Source organism: Lingula anatina, chromosome 2 (genome assembly GCF_051362555.1).
Source record: "Lingula anatina isolate TDL-2025a chromosome 2, LinAna3.0, whole genome shotgun sequence".
NCBI lineage: Eukaryota > Metazoa > Brachiopoda > Lingulata > Lingulida > Lingulidae > Lingula > Lingula anatina.
In genome coordinates this window covers 2,822,447-2,845,976 of record NC_141768.1, presented here as the reverse complement: position 1 = coordinate 2,845,976, position 23,530 = coordinate 2,822,447, and the positions used below count along the sequence as shown (strand labels likewise).

General features: G+C 35.7%; 3 protein-coding genes across 5 annotated transcripts; 2 read left to right on the top strand and 1 right to left on the bottom strand.

Moving 5' to 3' along the window:
- The first annotated feature begins 29 nt into the window (after positions 1-29).
- LOC106157708 (WD repeat-containing protein 43-like) lies at positions 30-7,157 on the top strand. The gene is made up of 16 exons (XM_013533440.2): positions 30-424; positions 1,020-1,154; positions 1,469-1,590; positions 1,880-2,000; positions 2,218-2,366; positions 2,584-2,686; positions 2,844-2,908; positions 3,088-3,259; positions 3,546-3,758; positions 4,036-4,176; positions 4,605-4,723; positions 4,911-4,974; positions 5,226-5,339; positions 5,804-5,873; positions 6,027-6,085; positions 6,295-7,157. The coding sequence occupies exons 1-16, from the start codon at positions 239-241 to the stop codon at positions 6,421-6,423; spliced, it is 1,962 nt and encodes a 653-aa protein (XP_013388894.2). The 5' UTR covers positions 30-238; the 3' UTR covers positions 6,424-7,157.
- Positions 7,158-7,807: 650 nt separating this feature from the next.
- LOC106157709 (WD repeat and HMG-box DNA-binding protein 1-like) lies at positions 7,808-18,870 on the bottom strand. The gene is made up of 27 exons (XM_013533441.3): positions 18,680-18,870; positions 18,205-18,316; positions 17,631-17,782; positions 17,173-17,281; positions 16,623-16,720; positions 16,371-16,419; positions 16,065-16,154; positions 15,763-15,869; positions 15,486-15,570; positions 15,181-15,237; positions 14,668-14,869; positions 14,169-14,332; positions 13,727-13,911; positions 13,157-13,238; positions 12,691-12,856; positions 12,326-12,443; positions 11,932-12,040; positions 11,525-11,586; positions 11,208-11,322; positions 10,733-10,864; positions 10,265-10,500; positions 10,028-10,134; positions 9,739-9,824; positions 9,440-9,565; positions 9,122-9,216; positions 8,682-8,817; positions 7,808-8,386 (listed from the first exon to the last, which is right to left on the bottom strand). Exons 1-27 carry the CDS (start codon positions 18,754-18,756, stop codon positions 8,126-8,128), a joined length of 3,318 nt encoding a protein of 1,105 aa, XP_013388895.2. The 5' UTR covers positions 18,757-18,870; the 3' UTR covers positions 7,808-8,125.
- A 118-nt stretch (positions 18,871-18,988) lies between these two features.
- On the top strand, positions 18,989-22,919 carry LOC106157717 (uncharacterized). 3 transcript variants are annotated; one of them, XM_013533452.2, is made up of 2 exons: positions 18,989-19,114; positions 19,486-22,919. In XM_013533452.2, exon 2 carries the CDS (start codon positions 19,559-19,561, stop codon positions 21,164-21,166), a length of 1,608 nt encoding a protein of 535 aa, XP_013388906.2. In that variant the 5' UTR covers positions 18,989-19,114; positions 19,486-19,558; the 3' UTR covers positions 21,167-22,919. The 3 variants fall into 3 exon arrangements, with proteins under 3 accessions (XP_013388906.2, XP_086861595.1, XP_013388907.2); XM_087005469.1 differs by having other exon boundaries at positions 19,033-19,258; XM_013533453.2 differs by having other exon boundaries at positions 19,104-19,277.
- The last annotated feature ends 611 nt before the right edge of the window (positions 22,920-23,530 follow it).

Sequence of the window (23,530 nt, the reverse complement as noted above, 5' to 3'; positions counted from 1 at the left end):
AGAGAGTTTTCAAGAGGAGACACAAAATTGACCTAGATTTTCAATAATGTTTTTGAAACATACTAAGACGTTTTTATGGTGATCTTTTCACAGAGTAATGTGCATACATATACGATTGTTTATTCATTTCATTGATAATTTTAAGTGACCACCTAAAATTATCAGAAAGGGGTTGATTTAGGCGAAGTTTACAGTTAATGCGCACTTCAGGTGCGCAGATTACCACACGTGTTGGAAAATGGCGACTATGGGGCCTGTTGCTTTTGCACCGAATGGGGAATATTTAGCGTATTCTAGCCCTGACGGTACTCTCAAAATATGGGACACAGCCACGGGTCTGCCCAAACATGAGTATACACCAAGTTCTCATCTGTCTTCGACCTGTACGTGTCTGGCTTGGGGTCCAGTTCGCCGTTCATCGCCGGTGAGTGTTCCCTGAGAGTGAAAGTTGAAACGCGTGGGACAGCCGCGTTCACAATGTATTGCAGTAATAGATAAATCGCGAAAAAGTTATCCTCCGTTTAAAGATATCCATGACCCTTATCCAAAACACATTAATTAGAATAAGGCATAGAATATTTTGATATTAGGGAACTAATGGTAAATTGTTTGTTCCTCTATTCCCCATGCTTCCTTGCATATATATATGTATTGGGTGTTTTTCAGCCTAATTTCTGTCCAGGGATGAAAGAGCTGTTTAATGTTAATAAGTTGTCGTCTCAACACGAAACAATCATAGCTGTTCCTGGTTGAAACAGTGTCACAGTTTTAAGAAATGCCACATGTAATAACTTATCAGCTCATAACTGCCACCATCTCAAATTGTACTTAGATGTTTAAATTAGGGGTAAAAAACAAATATATATCCGAACCCCAGTGTGAAATTTTGATATGTTGAAAGTTACTTAATATGGATATTTAAGGGCCCTGACTGGAGGATCTTGACATTTTTAACTGGTATATTATATACTGTATATACGTGGCTCCTCATCAACTTTTTCTTTTTATTCAACCGTCAGGAAACTCCAAGGAAGAAAAAGAGGAGATCAAAGCAGTCAGATCTGGTGGAAAATGTGGATCTAGTAGCTTTGGGGACAGCATCTGGTTCTATTCTTCTTTACAGTATGGTCACAGGAGATCTACAGACACAGCTGGTAAGACAACACAGATAATAAAAAATATTATTTTGGCATATTTTATAATTGCTATGGAATTAAATTGTTGGCAGAAATTTCACCCCATTTGGAATTGACAGGTTCATTCACTGCTGTACAGTAAAATAGAAAACAATGAAATGATTTTTTTTTTTGCCTGGACTTTCTATTTTCAGTGAAAAATATATAAAGTAAGAATCATGATGTGATTAACAACAAGTGTTTTATAGAGTGTATTTGTTCTGAGCTCTCAGGAACTTGCTAGTCAGATATTGGGCAATTGTTTTACCTGGTTTTTGTTTTCTGTATAATAGGATGGTGGTCATAGTGACACAGTGCATGGTATCTGCTGGCACAGTGAAGAAAGTACACTTTACAGTTGCTCAAGTGATCAACACATAGTAGAGTGGAATTTGTCTAAAGGAAAAGTAAAACAGTAAGTTAAGCATTGGCATCTTTGTGTCTGGGATGCATTGTTTGGTGAATAAAAGAAGGCTGGAAAAATGCTGCGTGCATGTTGTTTATTTCGGGAGGATAGCTAATTTAGCTTTATATTTCATAGTAATACTGTGTGTAAATATTTTAATTCAAAGTTGAAGCATTTTCTTATTGCATTTTGACAGAGGCATATTAGGACTTGAGCTATAGAATTACATTTGACTGGGTTTGAAAATAAATATTTTATCATTATTTTGATCATGACTTCCTCTGTGTATATTTTACAGCAAATGGAAAGCTGACACCAACAGTGTGTATTCTATCTGTCTTTGTCCTGGAGAAAGTGCTTTGTTATCAGCGGGGAGAACCATCAAGTTGTGGGACCTTCTCACGAGACAAGTTTTAAAAGTATGAATTGTCCTTCAGGATTAAAACATGGCTGCATTAAAATTTAGTTGAGTGCACTTTATACCAACAATTAACAGGTTTTCAGTGATGATGATTTGAATTGGAAAGAGATTTTTTGGTGATGTCAAGTGTATTTTTTAGTTTTAACAAATCTTTGAAGAAAAATGTATGTTCAAACATAAGTGTTAATTAAACTTTTTTCCCCTCTGAATTTCAGACATTTACAGGTCACGCCACAGAGGTGATAAGGTTGTTGTGTGTCCCACAATCCTTAGAGCAAAATGGTGCTGCTGGAGATGCGCTAGAATCAGTATACAACACATACTTCTTGTCGGCAGCTTTAAATGATAGGTTAATAAATGCATGGTAAGTTGTTGAATAGATCATTGCCTTTATTTTATTTAGTCTATTTTAATAATTTTGTGTAGTGAACAGATCTCTTAAAATGATGATAATCTCTGCATAATGCAGTCTTTTCAATGAGTGTGTTTTAATGACCATGCATCTTAGACTTAAGTGTTTCCTTTTTGGTAAATCATGTTGATTCCATTGACAGAAAACTGTCTAATTTATATCTTTCCAGGCAAATACAAAAATCCTCAAAGGATAAAAATTCTTTAGCAGTCTTCTCTTTACCAGATGAACCTGTTGCAATGGATATTTCTAAAATGTCAAGTAGAGAAGATGTAAGTCGCTGTTTTTTAACAGAATGTCATATTTTCAACGGGTGGTATATGAAGATGTTTTACTTGTCTAATTATTTAGCCTTAAAGTAACTTTAATAATATAGGTTAGGTTTGCACGATTTCCATTTTTATTCAATATTTATATTTTTTATTCCAGCCTCTTTTACTAGGTGTTGTGACAAAGAATGGCCAATTTGTGATATTTGAACATGTTTTAAATGGGTAAGTATCAGATATGCTTTTTAAAAAATATTTTTGGTTCAGCAACATGAAAAATGGGTTAATGAATTTCCATTTTGATGGTAAGCAGTTTGGAAGGAATTTTTGCTATGAACATTTTGTGAATACTATTTATTGTACCAGTGAAAAAAAATCAATTCAAAGCGAATGTTGAATTTCAGAAAATGTAAAAAGCCACTCCAGCCAAAATTGTCAGTCCAGGTGGCCACATCGTGCAGTGAGGCTGAGGTGCCGAGACCTATCCCACTCCTTGCAGCCCAATTCACCAATACGAGGGAACAGCAGATCTTAATATGTCATGGGAACTTTCTGAAGCCAACTTTTGAAAAACTAGTGAGTGGAGACGTCATTGTTCTTATTTATTGTTGTTTTGATTACATCTTGACAAGAATTTGTAAAACTTTACTCAACACACTGGTGTATACTTTTTCAAAATTACCTAAACAGTTTTCTAAAAGTATAAAAAACATCTTGTTAATAGAAAAATATTAGCTAAGCTTGTATTGAAAATATCTATTGTGCATTGTGTTTAATTGTGAAAAACATCCTTTTCATGGTCATCATAAATCTCCAGTAGTCTCTGTTGATTTATTAAAGTTTGAAAATATTATTATTTCAGCCGTACAGGTCAGAGGAATCTGACATCTGTTTAATAAGAGAAGACCCCTCCAAACTGGTGCTGAGGCAAGATCCAGGGGTGTCCAAAATCAAAACACCAGCTACTTCTGAAGATGTCACGGTGCTCTCCCCGGGGGTCATGGCTCCTGCCGCTCCAACATTGAGTTCTGAGGCCGGGAAGAGGAAAAACAAAAGGAAGTCTTCTGTAAATGAGGTATCTGAGGAAGACAGTGTATTTCACAGGACTTTGATTCTTTATCAAATATATGGATGCAGTTATACATACAGTTTCACTTTCATAGTTGTCACAATTGCTGTTATAGGTATAGCCAAAACACTTAATGTAAACAGGTTATTTCGATATGAGTTTTGCTCCCTTATAGTATGAACATTTCCTTGATTATATCTTTTGAAAAAATTTTCACATTTACAAAGCAATAGTGGGTATAAAATGAGATAAATAGTTGTCAACTTTTAAATATATTTTCTAGATGTCCATGGAGGATCGCCTGAATGCAATAAGTATAGAGAAGAGCACAGAGCAGAAGAGTGTCAGTCACCCACCCAAAGCAGACACACTAGCCACACTGCTGGCACAGGGCCTCCAGAGCAAGGATAAGAAAATCTTAAATGTGAGGGTTTTTTTTAACCCACAACAACTGTATATATCATAATCTTGTTGTTAATGCTTTGGTTGTTTGTTATTTGTAAGTTATTGATTTAACTCTGGTTTTAATTATTGTAAAGAAATAAAAGCCATCTTTTCAAGAAAGTAATTCAATTATCTTTACTAGGGTATTTTCCTGAAAAGTGAAAGCAATTATTATGATAATGGTAACAATAACGATGATATCGTTGTAATCATGTTTTTGTTTGCTGAATGTTGTTTGTTATATTAAGTAACTGATTGGACTCTGGTTGCTTCAATTATTGTAAATTAATTAAAGCCATCTTTACAAGAAACCGAAAATTTATAAGATATTTTCATGAAAAGCCATAGTAATGTTCATTACAATAATGGGACCAATAATGATAATAGTAATCACATTTTTGTTTTCAGAACGTACTTCAACACACAAATGATGACATTATAAGGAACACAGTGCGACGACTCCCAGTCCCAGTCATAATTCCACTCGTGCAGGAGCTGTCGCGGAGAATGCATGGCCATTCTCAAAGGTAGTGATATTTGGATTCTTTACGTCCATTTGGAACAGTGATAACAGATTTTCACAACTTGTAAGCTCCTCCAGAAGTATAAGTTAAATCTTGTCTCTAATGAAGAGAATTTTTTTTATTAAAAGATATGTTATTTTTAATGTTTTATGCTTTTCTTTCATTCTATTTCTTAATCTTGTATCATCAGTGGGCATAGATTGGTCAAGTGGATCAAGACAGTTCTGACAATGCACACATCATATCTAATGACAGTAAGTAGGTCATGGCAACTAAATTTTCCAAAAGTTGTCTTCATTTTTATCCCTGAGGAAGTCAGATTGCTTATTAATTGAATTCCTTATGGTGATGTAATCATGAATAAAGTTTTGATTATTCTTGAGTACTGCAAACATGAGTAATGAATATGAAGTGCTAAAAGAGAGATTTTCAAAAGATGCCAGTAAGACGCCTGATGCTGACCGCTGCAGAATATGTAATAATTTAGGTGCCATGACTATTTCAGTTTCCAGAACTGGTGGACACATTGAGCACGCTCTATCAGATGATGGATGCCAGGGTTGCTATGCTGGGCAGGTTGTCACGGTTACAAGGAAAATTAGACCTTATGCTTTCGCAGGTAAGGATGGGTATTTCATATCAGAATTTAGTAAGAATATTATATTTGAAAATAGGTCCATTGGATCTCAATTTTTGATAGTTGAAGGTTTTCATATGTGATGGATCCACACATTTGATTTACTTGTTGACAGTTCCGTCTGTTCACTCTGACAGACTTGATCACAACTGATTACATTAACTCAGTCTTGATGATCCCTTTTGCCCCTGCCCCCAGGTTGGGTTTGAGAATATCATACACTTACATACAATTATATATTGTGGCCAAGCTATAGGTTTTACAGCAGTGAGTTGCTTGTATAAATTGGGGGGGTCTTCATTTCTACATTCTGTCAGTGGTATCTATGAATCTAGGTACTTTGTCTGTTTTCCAAGTGGATGAAATGCTTTCTTTCTTTCTCTCTTTAACAAACCCTGAAAAGTGACCAGTTTCATCTTGAATTAGCCATTTATTTTCCTCTGCAGATCACGTCTCAGACACCAGATGAGGAGGAGGCCACAGTTGCACAGACGGCCATGTTGGTTTACCAAGATGGTACGTACTGGTATTGATCATGAAATGAGGAAGCTTGATTTTCTAAAACAAAACGCAGCAACTTGTCTAGAATATAACTAAAATGTATTAATGCAGATATAGAACAGTTTATATATGTTTTGATACAAGCAATTAATTATTGATCTCTTTCAGAATCTTCCGATGAAGAGGAATTGATGGAGGATATAGTGCCAAGCCACTCAGACTCAGAGGTATTGTTTTCCCTACCATTACCTTAAAACTGTCATTTCTACCTAAATATAAATGAAGTATCATATTGTGAAATATCAGTTTACCATATGAGTGAATTTTGTGATAGCTTACATTGATGGCACTGAATTATTGAAGTGATTTGGAAGCTTTTGTTTAACCTTTGTGAATTTAGTGGACAAGTCTGACACAGTACTTGTTTCATTTTCAGGACTGGGAAGAGTTGGAGTTGGATGAGGAGTTGGAGTTGGATGCAAATGAGAGGGAAGATGAAGATGAGGACATGGACAGCAGTAGTCACCATAGCGACAGTCCAGATGAGGATGGAGGGACAGAATAGCCCGTTTTAGTTGGAGCTTGGTGACATCAGTTGCCAGGTATCAGAAAAGGGTGTGTTTTTTTTTTTTTTTTTTTTTACCACAGCACGATTTCGTTCTGTTATCAAGCGGCAATTGTGCATGATGCCAAGTTTGATCACACAAAAGTTTAAAGGGAGGGATATGAATGAGATATTTTTCACTTCATCAGTGGACCAATCTATTCCATCAAGAAAAATGACAGCATAAGGATGACAATTAATTCTCTCATTGAAGTATGGGGAAGACTTGTTTTTGTCTAACATGAGGCAAAAATTCAATTTTTTTTTAGTTATTTGTGTAACATTGAGGGGAATATCCCCAATCTTGCTTTTTTGTCAATATGCAAATTATTGAAAAAGGAAGAGGTGGGGTAACACTGCTGCTGGACAGGAAATAATGAAGAAGTCAAATTTAAACTTAAATGCAGTGCAATTAGCTGATAAAAAGTCTGAACATTGTCTGGGATATGAATTTCAGTTTGTAATTATGTAATTACTGAAGTGCATTTGTAGATGGAATGAAAATACAAAACCATCATAAATGCGACTCCATTATCAATTTAAAAGTTGGTTTGTAAAAGTGTCTTTACATGTGAAGTTGGTGTATCGGCTGTTATAAATGTGAAAAGTTATTTTCTACATTTATCATGCTGGGATTTATATATTTTATCAAAGAAAAGCATGAAAATATAGAATAAAACTAAAAAATACAATAAGTGGACTTGTCTTGCATTTTACTAACCTGTTTTTAGTAAGAGAAATTAACTGTTACCAAACATTCAATTTTTATGCAGATCCCCTCACCCGTACTTTACATTTCCTGTACAGGAAGTGGAGATTTAGCGTTGAAGAGATGATGACATTATTATATGTGACATTAAGAACTTGAAACCGATTTTTTTGGGGTTTTAAAATCCTCCAGTTTTTATATCTGAAAAAGATGATTCAATTTTATGTAATCTGCCTTTCTAATTCAGTGGACACTTGAAGCATGAAGTGGTAATGGGCAACCTTTTAAACTAAAAGTCAGGAGAAATTTAAAATACAGCTTTTTGTTTTTGCACAAAAAGAATTTTGTAACGAAGAAAAGATTAATCCATATGCTGTACAACTAGTTTGGTTTTTCTGATTACAGCCTGTACACCACGAGTCGTATTGTCCTACGTAGGTCCTTGCTTCACCCAAGTTCACCAGAAGGTTGACAAGGCTGGTTTTGCTATTAGATTTTCCCTTTTGAGATCAATACTGGACAATTACTCTCATCTTGGTCTTTTTCTTGTATGTGCCAAAATATTGTCATGGAATTGCAAATGTTGATAGAGAAATTATTTTATCGTTAATTTTCTAACAAAAGTCAAAGCATACATGGTTTTGAATTATATATATTATCATCATATATCAAATATACAAACAAGTCTTTAGAGTAATCATGTTGTGAAGTCCCTAAAAACCATTAAAATACATTTTGTAGGCGTACAAGAAATAAAACAACCTAGAAGGGGCTGTATCATGAAGTGATCGCAACCATTTTTTAGCCAAATTGATTCCCCACTGTGATCACACAGAAGAGACGAAGAGGTTAATCTTTAACAATGATTTATGATTAAAAAAACTCCATTTCTGACCCAATATAACCCAGATTAATAAACATTTCTTTACAACAATTACATAAACTATAGAAACCTCAGTCTCTTTTGAAGGCAGCCAGTTTACAATTGGTGCTTTGCGACAATGGCTTTTTCTTCTTTGGTAGATTGTCCATTTTATTCTTTATTTTGCTGGACTCTGTTGTTTCATTTTGGTCATTTTCATCCATTTCGTCTCTTTTTCTCTTCTTTTTGTCTGTCCCTGAGGTTGGAGTGTCTTCTGCGTTAGTGGTTGGTGCTGAGGTTGGAGTGCTAGGTGTGGCTGGAGTAGATGCTGCTTTTGCCTTTTCCATCCATTTCTGTTGGAACAATGGTATTCAAGACAATTCAGTGTACAGCATTGTCAAGGTTTTCAGCTCAAACAATGAATATCACCATTACAAAACAATATATAGAAATCTGTATGAAATATATTTAAAGGTGTTTATAACTGATTCAAAATTCCACAAATATACAAATCATCTGATTTCATAGTATGATAGTTTTTAAAATCTCACAGAAAGACGACAACAGAAGATTGATAACAGCTAGGTGAAGCAATGGGACAAAAGCCACCAAACAAGGCTCCATGACAAAACCTAGTGCACTATGTACCTTCTTTTCTTCTCTGGGCAGACTGGCATACTCTGTGGTGGCTATTACAGTGAAGTCTGCCTCCTCCAAACCTGGATTCTCATCCTCTAGTCTGCTCTTGTTTTCTTCTAGCCACAGCTGGAAGGGGTTGGCTCGCCTGGCGAAAACAAACAGAAAACAGTTTATAATACCGAGAATACTAATTATATCACTGAAAAAAATCATAAGATGGAAAGAGAAAGCAATATAAAGTTGATCAAAAATGTGACCGAGTTGTCCGAATGATTGACTTTCTCTGTAGAATGCCCGTGAAAGAAATATGGTTTGCAATTTAACAAAAAATTTACAGAAACATAATTATTAGTATTAAGTTCCTTAAAAAAAAAACCTGAATGTTTATCTTCTTTAAGAGAGAATATAAATGCTTATCCCATTTTCATTCAATTCTTGATTCAACTTACTTTTTATTATTTGGAGTTTCTGGAGTTTGAGCTTGTTGTGTTTCTGATTCATCCTTTCCTTTCTTGGATTGGAAAAGTTTCATCTGCATAGGACCCTACAAATGATCAAAAATAAACTGAAGTCTGTAATAAAGTATAGTTAAAAATCTCTCCAAAATTGTGATATTTACATTAAAGCAGGGAGAAAATCATGCTTTTATTTTACAAATACAGATGCATGAACACTATTTTGAACATTTATATATTAATGATAGACAAATAAACACATTCATCATCCAATAATATTATCTAAATCTTAAGTTTATCCTAACTAAGCACCTTTTTCTTTTGTGTCTTCTGTTCAGTGCTCAATCCAACAGGGCTCTTGGAAGACTTTTGCTGTTTCTTCATGTCATCAAACACACTTGTTCCTCTCGCTGATGTGGGGGTTGTTTTGGTGTTTGACTGTGAAATGGTAAAATTCACAATAAGGATAAGACTCTATCTTTAGATTTCTTTTTCAAATATATCTATGACAATGTTATGAATGAAATATGTCTGCATTTAAATCTAATTACAAACTATCCATACAATGTTCATTCTTCCTGGAATCTCATGCAAGTTTATTCATAGTTTACCTTGAAAGGATTTTTCCTTGTTCCACTTAGCTGTATTGTTGCTTTTGTTTTCATTTCTTTTTTCTGATTTAAATGTAGCATTGGCCCTGAAATTATCATGCAAAACCAAATACTATAATTCAACATATTAAGTATTTTAACTTCTTCCCATCTTTATTTTCCTGTAAGAAATTAATTTCTTTTACATCAAACAACATAACTGATAATGAAGAAGTTTATGGTAGATATTGTAACGCAAACATCCACCAATTTATTCCCAGCCACCATTTAAAAATTTAAGCATTATTACCTGAACTGTGTGTCTCTTCTTCCTCCTCCTCTGCATCCTCTTGTTCCATGTCTTCCTCCTCAGCTTGTTCAGTTCTATCAGACCATTCTGTGGTGGTCTTGTTACGGCTTAAATGTATACCATTTTTAGGTAAATATCAAAGAAAAGAAATCACATCATTTCCATTAAATTAAAATGTGCTGATAAGAGCTACACATAAATTCTTTTAATTCTTTTATTTAAAGGAAAGCAACTCACGCTGGCCTCAAAACACTTCTAAAGTGTGGCTCTTCCTCTTCCTCCTCTTCCATGTCCTGCTGCAGTCTTGCTGCCTCTTCCTCAGCCTTCTGCCGTGCCACATCACTGATCTTTTCTGCCAACTGTATTCTCTTCATACGACTAGCATACTTAATGGCCAACTGGACAGCATGCTGACTGGGCATCATCTCACACAGTTCTATGGCTCTGAACTCTCTGTCAGCTTTGCAAGACAACTGGAAAATGGGGAAAAACTGATGGTGACTTTTAATCTCTAAAAATTAACATTTATAAGCCCATAAAAAATCAAGAAAAAATCTTTGTTTTTTCTTCCTTTTCAAATCAAATATTTACATACACAAACAAAAACTTATATCATTTACATGTAGACTTAAAAAAACATCTTAATGCTCAGTAAAGACTGGAAACTTCTCCATAAAACTTTAAACAAGCTATAAAAACACTTACAGCAAACAGTTGCATCAAAGCCTCAGTCATGGGTTTCCTGGCCTGTTCCATGTCCCCCTCCTCCACCTCCCACCCTATACTCCGCCAGAAGTCATAGTGACCAGTCAGGATGTGGTTACGCCAGTGCTTCTCCTACAACATTGAGATCAGGTTGACAGAATAGACATTTTTCATCTATTTTTCATGTTAAAGTCCTTTAAAAGATGTTTTTTTTTCTTGATTTTTATTTATTTACTTATGGAAGCACTATGATTAAAATAATTGTCGAATAATAACATTAAAGAGAAAATTCACACCTCTTCATTTCCAAATGCACAAAATGATACTCAATATACACTATAATTAAAATATTGGATGAACAATTACATTTAAATGAAAATGTACATCTTTCAGTTTCCACATGCATAATAATACTCAAATAATACCTGAAGCATTTTTAGTATCATACAACACAACAAACTTTAGTAGTACAAACCTCAAACTGTCCTTTCTCAGTGGTGAGTTCACAGAAAGGCAGTTGGAAGGGCAGAATGGTGACGGCAGGCCGGGGAAGGGTGGGGGGATAGACAGAACCCTTGCACGGTACACATCTACAAAATAGCAAAACAATTAATCAAGGTACTCCAGTTGTGAGGCAAGAAAACAAGGATAAAGACATCATATTACTTTTATCAGTTACTTATTTCTGTATAACACATTATGCAAATAAATAAACAAATATTTAAATACATAATTTTGTTTCAAATCAGAATAAAAAAATAAGCATACATTTTTTACAGAAATACTCCTCACCTTATTTGCTCTGGGTTTTCACATACACCAACCATCCAGAAGTTATCAGATTTCCCCTTTGCCTGAAAGTAGAGAACAAGCAACCATCACTTAATGTTACAAATGGATATTTTTATAGATGCACAGTGCATTTCCCAGTAAAAATTTACCAAATGGACTGCCCTCTGCAGAAAAGCTGAAAATTTCAACATGGAAATATTATTTTGTTTTAATGATCAAAATATACCAGGTAATGTTAATATAAGATGTTAAGAAGTAGAGCAAAAAAATATATATTGGAATCAAAATAAGAAAATATTAGGAAAATACAAGGGGTCAAAATGTAGTTCTCATTCATTGACATTTGTGTATCTTGTGAGTACAACCAGCGAAAAATTCAAATTAAAACCCTATAATTGTTCTCTTACATGAGACCTAAGGTTTGCCACTGGCATCCAAGTTGAGCCAAATCGTCTGTTTAACATTCTCACAATGCCACTGGAGTCCACAGCAAATGGACTGCCCTCTGCAGAAAAGCTGAAAATTTCAACATGGAAATATTATTTTGTTTTAATGCATGGTCAATACTTGTATTCTTTTAATAAATAGAGGCAAAGTACTTTTAAACTTGCCAAATTACACTGAGCATTTTTTGGCATTTCTAATGATAATCAGTTTCTTTATCTTGGAGAAGAGAGACAAGCAAGAAGACTAGGTAAATGTTAGAAAGTTACACTCGAACTTCTACTTTGTTAAATTGCTGTCAGGTTGAGGATAAGGGTTATAAAGAACCAGCAATTAAGCCTCCATATGTTCTCTTACCCCAGCCAGCTGAGTGTAGCTTTGGGTGACAAGGGCAGATGTTCCCCAGGAATGACACATTTCTTCTTCCCTCTCACGTACATCAGCTTCACTCCTAAATACTGGTCCCCTGGCACACCTAAGGCAGTGAATTGTTCAGCTTGATTATATCATTTTATTACATTCTGTGTCCCATCAATTGTCAGTTGCACAAAAATATTCATTTTGACAGGTAAAATATAATTTTAGATTTTCTTTCTGGGAATGGCACCAGAAATAAAATTCCTCTCGCTTATCTATTATAAATATTATGTTTTACGCACAATGAGGACTTGGCAACCCTATAAACACATGTATTCATGTTCGCGCACGCACACTGTCCCCACCTGTCCCCATGTGATAGACCACCATGAGTTGGTGGCTGTGGCCTGCCATGGTCACTACAGGGCCTGGAACACTGAAGATCTCCTGCTGTACTCCTCCAACTGACACGATGCGGACATTACGCTTGTCTGTGGCAGCAGCTATCCATCCCTCTCCCACTGTGACAGCCTGTATTGTACGGTATCCACAGGTTATTTATTAAAACACACACACAAACAAAGAATTTCAGAGGTTTTATTCTTAAGGATCATGACTGCCAAACCAAATCTATACATGCTTCAGTTTTCTTTACATTTTAGAGGGTCTAATACAAAAAGAAAAACAATTCTAAAAAGATTTCAAATTCATGAACAGCACATGTGAGTAGCTAATAAACTTATTTCCCTGGAACTAAACATAATATGACTACTTAAAAGTGAAGTCATTGGAATCAATTATGGTACTTAATCCTTGAAAATGCAATCTTACCTGTATCTCTTCTCCTTTGGGCATTGGCAGTGTCCAGTCCTTGTTGTTGTCCCAAGAACTAAAGTGCAGGCACATCAGGGTGCTACAGGAAACAAATAATACTAAGTTATATGTGAAGCAGATCTCAAAATTTTCTAAAGAAACATTTTTGAATAAAAATCAATTTAGTCACACCTCTTTTGTTTTATGTACACATATAAAGTTGCACATCATCATCTTTATAGACAAATCAAAACATTATCTAAAGAATGCACTTTTGCCATGTTTTTTTTTTTTTTTTCAAAATAACATGTCAAATTTGTCGTTCAAGATGTAAAATTGTAATAACTTCAGTAGTTGATTGAGCAAACAACAACATTTTGAACCAGGATGATTAAACAAAGAAAATATACGCGAGTGATCAACCTTAAAATCTCACTGACTCCCTAAGGAATATAGTAAATTCCAGTAATCTTATCACCTGAAATTCCAACTAATATTTGAAGTAAATTGAGCAAATATTTTTCCTTTTGGTTAACAGGATTACTCAGCAAATTAGATGTCCAAAAATGAATGGTCGTCTGGTTTTACCTTGTGTTCTCTTCTCCACTCTCACAGGCCAGTACTACCGCCTCCGTAGACATGTCCGCCATTGTAAAGTTCATGGTGTTCTCCAGGTGCATGGCGTGATGAACTGAAGTGTCATGGAATTCTACATCCAAGGAGTTCTCTTCTTCTGTATTGTACTGTTTTATGATTCCCACGGAGTTCCACACCTGAAGACCAGTTTTATATTTTGTTACATTCTTGGAAAAAAATCTGATAAAATTTTTCAAAAAATGTGAATGGATTGTTTGAGAATACTTATGTTCTCATCTCAAGGCACTGGCCATCTTGTACATTTTATCACTCCTGAAAGTCTACTGCTGCTGAGATATGACTGTGAAGTCTTGTTTTTAAAACAGAGACAATTTGAGGTTTTAAAAAAAAATTATTGAAATAATATATCAACAGATTTAAATGTTGTAGTCACCATGAATCTCTGAGACAGATGTACGGGTGTGGACCCTGGCTGGAATGGTCTCTGGAGGGGTGTGGGTCTGGGGCCAGAGGGCTGGGGCTGGAGGGGGGCCGCAGGACGTCCACTACGCACACTCTCTGCATCTCCGTCTGCCGAGGGTTTGACAGAATCTCCATCTTGAAAGAATAAAATTGAAGATTTTTGAATACTGGGACTATGAAAAACGAAAACAAAGTAAGTTAATTTATACTCTGTTCTTGTATGCGTGGTTACTGCTCGAGTGATTACCACACACTGTCACAGGAGATTACACACTCATTACACTGGACGTATATAAAAATTGATGAAGTAATACTAAAACCAGCTTTTAAAATAAATCCACTTTGGTAAAGCGCCTAAAGATGGATTTGTACATTAATCAAAACAAAAATAAAAGCACAGTCATAATTAAATCCTCATAAGCTTCAAAACAAAGGCCTAGTTACTTCTAAATACACTCTTTGTAAAATACCTTGAGATTCCATATCATCCCCAATGTTGTATCTAGCCTTGATTTTCCCAATGTCAATTTCACTGTCATTATCATCATCGTCAAAAGCTGCTACGGTGTGGACAGGAGTAGAACTGCCCTGATTGGTGGCTTGGATGAGCATGTCATCATCACCATCATCAAAAAGTTCATTGAATTGATCTCCAGTTACAACAGGAGCAGCCTTCAGAGTACAAAAATAATAGTTATCACCTTACATTATTTTATCATAATTTATCCTGTATTATATCATATTGTATTGCATTTTATTGTAGAATTAACACATTGTACCTTATCACCACAATACAGTGCATTTGATTACGATAAACTATATATTCATATTACTTAAATACATCTAATTTATTAAAATGAGTATGTACCTGATGATGCTGACACTAGAATATTTTGCAGATGTGTTAAAATAGCATCAAACTATGTTCACTTTCCTAACCCAAGGTTCAAATCACAGGCATGCTAATGTGTCACATATCATACCTTATTTGCACTTGCCCCATCTTCAGGTATAACATTCTCCAACACCCCAAGGTTTCCCTATTAAAAATAAATACAAGAAAACCAACTACAAAACAGACTAACAATTATATCTGACTGATAAAAAGCACAAACACAATATATCACTTTTTTTACTTTGCTATTTTTGCTATAAATTCTCTTGCTGTAAAATACTTATTCAGCAACATGCTTATATTTCTATACAACTTACCTGGTTATCACAAAATGCTCTATTTCTATACAACTTACCTGGTTATCACAAAATGCTATATTTGTATACAACTTACCTGGTTATCACAAAATGCTATCTCCTTATTTCCTTTAGGATTCCATGCTAGAGCACTTATAGTCAGCTTCTTGTCATGTTGAACTCTGCAAGTGAAAGAGTACTTATTCTTGAGAATTTTTATTATTAGGCACAATCTCAGTTTGTCTTATTTTTCAAAATGACAAATTTTTTCATGAATTTTCATTACACTTCATTTTTCTATATAGCACCAAGCTTGAAATCAAAAACAAAAAAAATTTGTCTTAAATAACTCCTTAATTTTCATAACAACTTACCTTTCTACACAGACGCCAAGCTTAAAATCAAAGATGAGCACCCAGCCATCAATACAACTCACAGCCAGGTAGTTCCCACATGGAGAGAACACTGTGATGGAGACCAACTAAAACATAAAGAGATTCATCATGCATCGCTCATTAGAACACTTATACAACCAGATGATGTTTCAACAACAGAAAAAATCTACATTTCACTTTTAAGTTCCAAAAAAAGTGCTGTTTCACTGTTCCTGATAGGGTAAGATGTGTGCAAGTGTCCATGAGAGTGCTGTAACACATATATAGTATCTTGGACCTACCTCTTTTATGGTATCATCCTTGAGTGTATACGACAGCTCCCATGTGTTCCTTTCATACACACGCACTTCTTTATCAACGGGGACAATTAACTAAAATGGAAACAATGCTTCATAACAGGGACATGTCTCAATGCTAACAACTATTCAACATATCTTTAAGTGCCAATAATGCAATATTCTACTGCACAAACCTGATCAAAGCAATTTTATTTAGAATCACAAAATATGTAAAAGCCTGATTTATATGTCAGTATAGTATAGATGTCTTATTCCCTACTTAATAATTGTAACACCTGTATACCTTACCTTGCCGTTCTTGGGATGCCAGGTGAGACGGCACAGGGTTTTCGCAGAACTGTAAAAGAGAATCTCACAAATCACGTAGAAACATGTATGTTTACTGCTTCAAGCGGTGATTCCATTCAATCATGTTTTCATAACTAAATATCTTAAGGTTCCCTCTAGTACTACATGTAGGAGTACATTTTGTTTTATAAAAGATGAAAATCAACACTTTTTAAGCTTATCAAATTAAAGCAAGCATAATGGAATATATACCTTATATCATTGGCCTTGGGCAAGATAGTGAAAGTCTTAACACAGGACTGATCAGCCACTTTCCAGACTTTGACAGTCCCATCACAGCTGGCGGAGGCCTGCATAAAAGACAAATTACTTAAGCAATGCTCTAAGTAAGGAAAATATTTGAACAGAATAGATGCATTTCAAAGTACAGTGAAATTTGGTGCATCTTTGATTTTTATTTACCTATTTATTTATTTTTTTGTAAAATGATTTTTACAAATCGACAGTGACAATTTTGACAATATAATAAAAGGAATTAAAACGTCATTTTAAATGAACAGAAAACACACACCCTAAATTACAATAAATAGAACAACAACAAAAAATAAGGAAAATTTATCAAATGCATTTTTTATGTGGTTCAGTATATAAAATATAACTCAAACAAATAAAAGTTTGCCAGTGCACAACTTATTTCAATATGCAACTTTCTCGTACTTTAACAAGTCCATAACTACAGGCAAATTTCCTGAAATAAAATACATATTATTCAGCTATATAAAATAATATCCCTTATACCTACCACATATTCTTCTTTGCAATCTAGTGCAATGCTCAGAACAGGGGCGTCATGGCCCAGGAACACTTTCTGGCTGCTGGACTTCAGTTCCACCAACTTGATAGAGAAGTCACTAGAAATCACAGATAGATTAACTTTTTGGGATACCATCACCAACACCATAAATATGGTTTATATTAATATTACAAAAGTCTAACTTAGTGCATTTTATCAATTACTAATAAGAATCAATCTGCCTGATGAGTTAAACCGAAACAACGACAATTTACAGTAAATTACATATTACTATGTAAAATCAGGGATGCAGGCATCAAGTTTCAAAATCCACTGAAAATAATCAAGTAAGAGGAAGTAAAAAATAATGGAAACTCAATTTGTAACCTTAACAGGCACTTTGGAATATGCCAAATGCAATACATGTGTAACTTTGGAGAAAGTTCACTATGTTCTACAGCACCCACCTTGCCCCCGCCAGCATGTGTGTCCCTGTTTTGTTGAAGCACATATGAGTGGCAGGAGAGGTGAACCGCGTCACTATGCCATCAGGGGCGCCCTCTGGGAATGTGTGGACCTGAACACAGTTGTCATCTGACGTTGTGTAGAAGTGATCATTCTGAAAGAAGGTGAAAGATGACCTTAAAAAGTTAAACCAAAGAAATTACTCAACCTGCCATTTGATGTACTGTATATAGTCACTCAATAAGATTTTGAATTATTACAAGTGGATAACTGAATTATATCTTTAAATTTCTATAAAACACGAGATGTAGTCTAGTGTCTAATCATAAGGGGAAATACTAAATATTGTACCTATATTCAAGTACAGTTCCATAGGCCTATCAACACATAGCTCAACATTAACTTTTTTCATTTGGTTGCTACTGAACGCATCCAGGTCTGATGGTTTGGTTGCTGTACCAGATTTAAAAAAAGAAAAAGCTTGGAAGGAGGGGAAGGGAGCCTAATACCAAGCATGCAACAAAATACTTCTTATTCATAAGTCATATTCACAATACACTGTATAATGTCACTCACCATATAGGCCAGGGAGTAGACCTTGTCTCCTATTCTGTGTGACTGAGGATCATCATCCTCAACACCATCTAAGATCCTCACATCTCCATCTGCACCACATGTCAAAATATATCTATAAATAAAGTATCGAGGAATTGAAAAGTGTTCCTGAAATGGGCTGCAAAAATTAGTCAAGCGTGGTAAAGTTACCAGTAAAACCCATACTGTACTATTTAGTAGTACCTGTACATGTATAATAACAGCAAATAAATCAATACTATTTTAAAAAAAGATTAACGTTAAAGGTCTTTTTATTTCCCGAGCAGTGTTTAAAAGTAGAGCGAGCAGGGCTCTTAAATACGTATTCTTCTCAAATGCACATCAGGTATCAATAACAATACACTAAAAATATTAAATAAATGCTAAAATAAAACTTCCAAATAAAGTTGATGACAGCGAAATCGCACAATGCTACTAGGTCTATTTGACAACTCACCTCCCAGAATCACTGTAGCAAAGATCAGTGTGACCCTCACAATGACTAAAACGCAAAGGTTTTTTAGTAACCGGCATTTTAGTTACTTGGTTAACAAAGTCAAATGATTCTTTTCCCGCAAAATCCCTGATCAAGAATTCCCGCCACGGCCGCAGTAAGCAACAACATGCTGTTATGATTGGTCAGTATTCGAAAGTTAGTTTTAGCATTGAATAAAATTTAAACATCATAAATTAGTTTTTTCAGGGCATATCCTCATTTAAAGTGTCTTGAAATTTTATTAACTGAATTTATTTTTCCCCTTCAAAAATATGCAAATATGTGCATTCACTGCGTTGCATGTGACGTCATCGGTAATCTCATACTTCCGCACCATAGACAGAACATATTTTGTACTTTTATGTACAGACGTAGTGTTTGGTGAGAGAAAACGTTGTGAGTATATTTTATTTCTTGACTATTTTTAACTACACTGAAGTGGATGGTCTAATGAATCACCAGTTTTTGTAGTTAGATCATTCGTGTGATTTGTTTGAGATGGACAATATCGATCCGACCAAGTCAAGACAAGTTCGGCAAGTGAGAAGAATGCTTTATTGTGAGTTTGAGCATGACTAATAATTTTCCCAGGGTCACTTTTGGTTTTGGTTTGAAAACAAAAATGAACCAATCATTTTGATTTCCACGCTAGCACATTTATTGTCTGCGAACTAGGGGCCAAGTACCGACTACTGTAAAAAGAAAGCGGAAAAAATCCCCATTCTTTAAATATCTGTTTACTCATGATTTCCTTTTGTTTATTTCAGAATCATGTGGTAAACCCACACCAAGATATGGGATCATTTATTCAGTGGAGCTTTTTACCATACATTCGTAAAGATGGCAAATTGTCAGTCCTCTCAAAGCCATAAAGCTCAAAATAGGGAAAAAGTTATGTCAAATCAGTCAAAGAATAATCATGAAAAGAATGTTGTTCCAACAGCAGAAGCTGGTAAGAAGAAGGACCCATATGAAGATTTCAAGGGAGCAAAACCAAAAACTGGAAAAAATAAGTGTTCAGATGCTCAACATATAGAAACCCAAAGGACACCAGAATCCCCTAGAAAAAGACTGACACGAACGTTAACACTACGTAGGAGAAAATCTGATAGTAACAAACCAAAAGATTCAGGCAAGAAGCGGAGGCGGTTCTGGTCATCTTTTCGGATAAAGGGCAGGTTTGCAAATAGAATGCGTAAAAGTAAAACCACAGGACTAGCAGAAGTGACGCCCTCATCCCCAGCCAGTGGGTGTGTGTGTACTGGATACAGGCGCACACAGGACCACGTGTTGGGGCCAGGTGTGGTGTTTTCTTCTTCAGATGGTGCTGAAGGTGGTGCTACTGGACACACACACACACCTCCTGTGACAGGTCCACCTCCAGGTCGCCTCCTCGCAGTCCGTGACCAGGAGCAGAGACTTACGAGGGAAATGTTAGCAAGAGTGGTACCGAGTCCTATCGTAGTAAGACCGGATAGAGTACTCATAGATTTGTCTCAGTTTGACCCTGAGGAGTACCCCACGGTGGACCCAGATGAGGTCATGATAGAACAAAGACGTAGAGACATGGAGCGAGGGATTGACATAACTATTGGCCCAAATGTGCCGTACCAACCTCATATTCCCCTGGAAGATCAGATATCTACTTTAGGTATTGCCCTACAGAGACAACTTGTTATACAGAATACATATCCAATGTCTGCAGCCCTTGCTGCCTCATCTATATCACCATCGCCACCAGTAGCGCCCCATGGTGGTCCTAATGTCAGTCCTAGTACAAATGGCACTGTGGCTCACCAGAATGAATCTCATTACAGTGATATCAATAGCTGTACCAGTGTTATGGTGCCTGCTCCTTCCCAGCCTGTCCACACTCAGGTGGACTACATCCATTGCCTGGTGCCCGACTTGCTCCACATCTCAGCCTGCGGATTCTACTGGGGCATCATGGATCGCTACGAGGCAGAACGCGTATTGGAGAATCGCCCCGAAGGAACATTCCTGCTAAGAGACAGCGCTCAAGAGGAATTCCTATTCTCTGTCAGTTTCAGGCGATACGGTCGCTCATTGCATGCCAGAATTGAGCAGTGGAATCATAAATTCAGCTTTGATTCCCACGATCCCGGTGTTTTTGCAGCAGATACTGTGTGTGGACTTATTGAACACTACAAGGACCCCAGTTGCTGTATGTTTTTTGAGCCAATGTTGACAATACCCCTGAACAGAACCAACCCCTTCTCACTCCAACATCTCTGCAGGTCTGTGATTTGTAGTAATACTACATATGATGGAGTCACGTATTTGCCGCTGCCCAAAAAGCTGCAGGCATTCTTAAAGTATTACCACTACAAGCAGAAGGTTCGGGTGCGGAGGTTTGACTACAGTGCTGATACTGACATGTGCGACAACCAAGCTCAAAGTGAAATGGTGATGAATGCCAAGTTATAGAAAGTATAGACTAGTGTTCTTTTATGATATGATATATATTATGATCAGATAATAATATATTTCAGATAAATTTTTAACTAACATGCACGAACTGATTAGATTTTTTGGTATAGATGATAATTATAGCAGTAATTAACTTAAGATGCCTGCTCATTTTGTCCTTTTCTAAGGCGTCTGTTACATTATCATTGAGGATTAAAGCTTGTTATATCTTTTGGTTTCATTTGGAATTTGACAATTGTTGTTTTGAAAATTGAACTGTTTATACAGAGATATAGTTATTTATAGAAAAACTACAAATTTTTGTCGTAATATGTGCATGATTGTTCATGACAAAATTGAGAAGCAGAGACCCAGGATTACATGCAGATTTGATGAAAGATTTTTTTCTAAGTGGCACACAGCAATTTCTTTTTTGTTTCTGTTACACTTTTATGTCAGTTTTACTTTGCCAATGATGATTATATTGCAGTTTCTAACAGCTCTTAGAGGAGGTGAATGACTCAGAGAACAAAATGAAAGTTAAAATAAGAGTCTGAGGTATATCCTATATAAACACTATATTGGATTACACCTAAGTTGGTAAGGAAAGAACACTCTCAGTGTCAGTCTTATCTTTTTATAATTCCACTTGTCATTGCTTATGCATGTAAATCCTTCCTGTTTTTTTTTCCTATAGTTACTAAAGAGATAACATCAGAGTACAGAGCTGATAAAAAAAGGCCGTTGATGTCAGCACTCAGATTTTTGCATGGGGGTGGAGGCCATTTTGGCCCACAGACAGCATTTTATAGCCCTGTCTGCATGATGCTATGTGTATAATGCCTCCAGAGTAAGAATGCTATTTCTTTATGTGGGGTTCTGAATATATATATATATAGCATAATTATCTCTATAGTATATAGTTTGCCCATAGGAGGTGGGCGCAACATACTTTTTTCAGTTGTAATGACATTAAAAGCCTATCATTGCTGTGCCCAAAGCTGTGGGTTTGTAAGTGCTAAATTGGGTCATACATGCTTTACCCATTAATGTGGCTATCTTTTATACTATACCAGCATTGTGTAGTGTAGAGAATGAAATGCATATCTTACATTTTTATCAGCTGACTGGGTAGCTAGCTTATTGTTATCAAATTTCACTTTCATTTCTAACAATGCCAATTATACTGGGTTTTTGAACTCGAGTCCATAAAATGGTGAGAAGTCCGCGTATAATTTTTAAAAATATATTATTTGTCATATTGTTCACATTATCTTTTAATATTGTGACATCAGATATCACATTCAAAGGGGAAGATTCACTTTTTTTTTTTACCACGACTGTTCTGCCAAGATTGGTATTTTCGTATATTCTCTCTCATAGTCTGGTGGTTTTGGAGCAATTGGATAACAAATGAAGGGAAATTGACTCAGATTATAATGAAATGGGTTGGAAAGAAAGACCACTGTCAATGTAAGCAAGTTATGGTGGTAGTATATGTTGGCATGAGGTACGAAAACAGGTTTTGGGAAGAATTTCTTCTTTGTACCTCCCTGCTGGAGGTCCATTTTGAAGTGGGGAAAATACAGCACGCTGTCAGACTTGAAGCTCGAGTTCCTGGTTAATAAGTTGAAAAACAACATAATCTTGTTACAATATTACAAAGAAAATATTTTGTTCGTAAATGCAGTCATTGGAAAAACATTACTAGATTTCCTGATCTTTAACATATTTCATTTTGATAATTTATAAGAATAAATGTGAAAACAGCTTTTTGTGTTGTTAATTTTATTGTCCGTGTAGCTTAGCCATGTCTTCAGTGATTATGCCAAAATGTAGTTTGGGTAAGATATCTGGAGCAACATGGTGGATTATAACCACTAGGTATGAAGTCCTGTAGTTATCAAGCAGTGGAGCTGTCAGCGGAAGATGTGCTTATTATTTATCATTATGTGCACCAGTTACTGACACTTAGTATCCACTTATCTCTGAAACTGGGGCTGAAAACATCAAGAGTATGTTGATAATGGATATAAGGGCTCATTTCCAATAAAACTATTATTCTATGTAGATCACTCCCACTCTGCTGGGACTCTCGCAGAATGCAATCAGATTAACACACCTACTTGCGTTGAGTACAATACAAAAGCTGGTGATTATAGGAGTATGTTGGAAACAAGAGGAGGCGTGTTAATTGATCCATCTACGTAGAATGGTAGTTTCATTGAGAATGAGCCCTTAGTTACCCTTAATTCTCTGGAAAGCACAAAAAAGTTGACAGGATTTACGGGCCACATTACAATCGAGGGGGTGGCTTTTTTTCACTTGAGCCCAATTTTTTGTCTATGTTCAAACCAATGAGAATGATGCTTACAACTCCAC

What these genes read in the sequence shown, in the direction of transcription:
- LOC106157708 (XM_013533440.2), top strand. Translation starts at nt 239, where the DNA reads ATGGCGACTATGGGGCCTGTTGCTTTTGCACCGAATGGGGAATATTTA. An exon ending in GAGATCTACAGACACAGCTG is followed by an intron (nt 1,155 to 1,468) that starts GTAAGACAACAC and finishes TCTGTATAATAG; the next exon opens with GATGGTGGTCATAGTGACAC. An exon ending in AAATGTCAAGTAGAGAAGAT is followed by an intron (nt 2,687 to 2,843) that starts GTAAGTCGCTGT and finishes TTTTTATTCCAG; the next exon opens with CCTCTTTTACTAGGTGTTGT.
- LOC106157709 (XM_013533441.3), bottom strand. Translation starts at nt 18,756, where the DNA reads ATGCCGGTTACTAAAAAACCTTTGCGTTTTAGTCATTGTGAGGGTCAC. An exon ending in TGCTACAGTGATTCTGGGAG is followed by an intron (nt 18,317 to 18,679) that starts GTGAGTTGTCAA and finishes CTTTATTTATAG; the next exon opens with ATATATTTTGACATGTGGTG. An exon ending in ATCTGTCTCAGAGATTCATG is followed by an intron (nt 13,912 to 14,168) that starts GTGACTACAACA and finishes ACTGGTCTTCAG; the next exon opens with GTGTGGAACTCCGTGGGAAT.
- LOC106157717 (XM_013533452.2), top strand. Translation starts at nt 19,559, where the DNA reads ATGGCAAATTGTCAGTCCTCTCAAAGCCATAAAGCTCAAAATAGGGAA.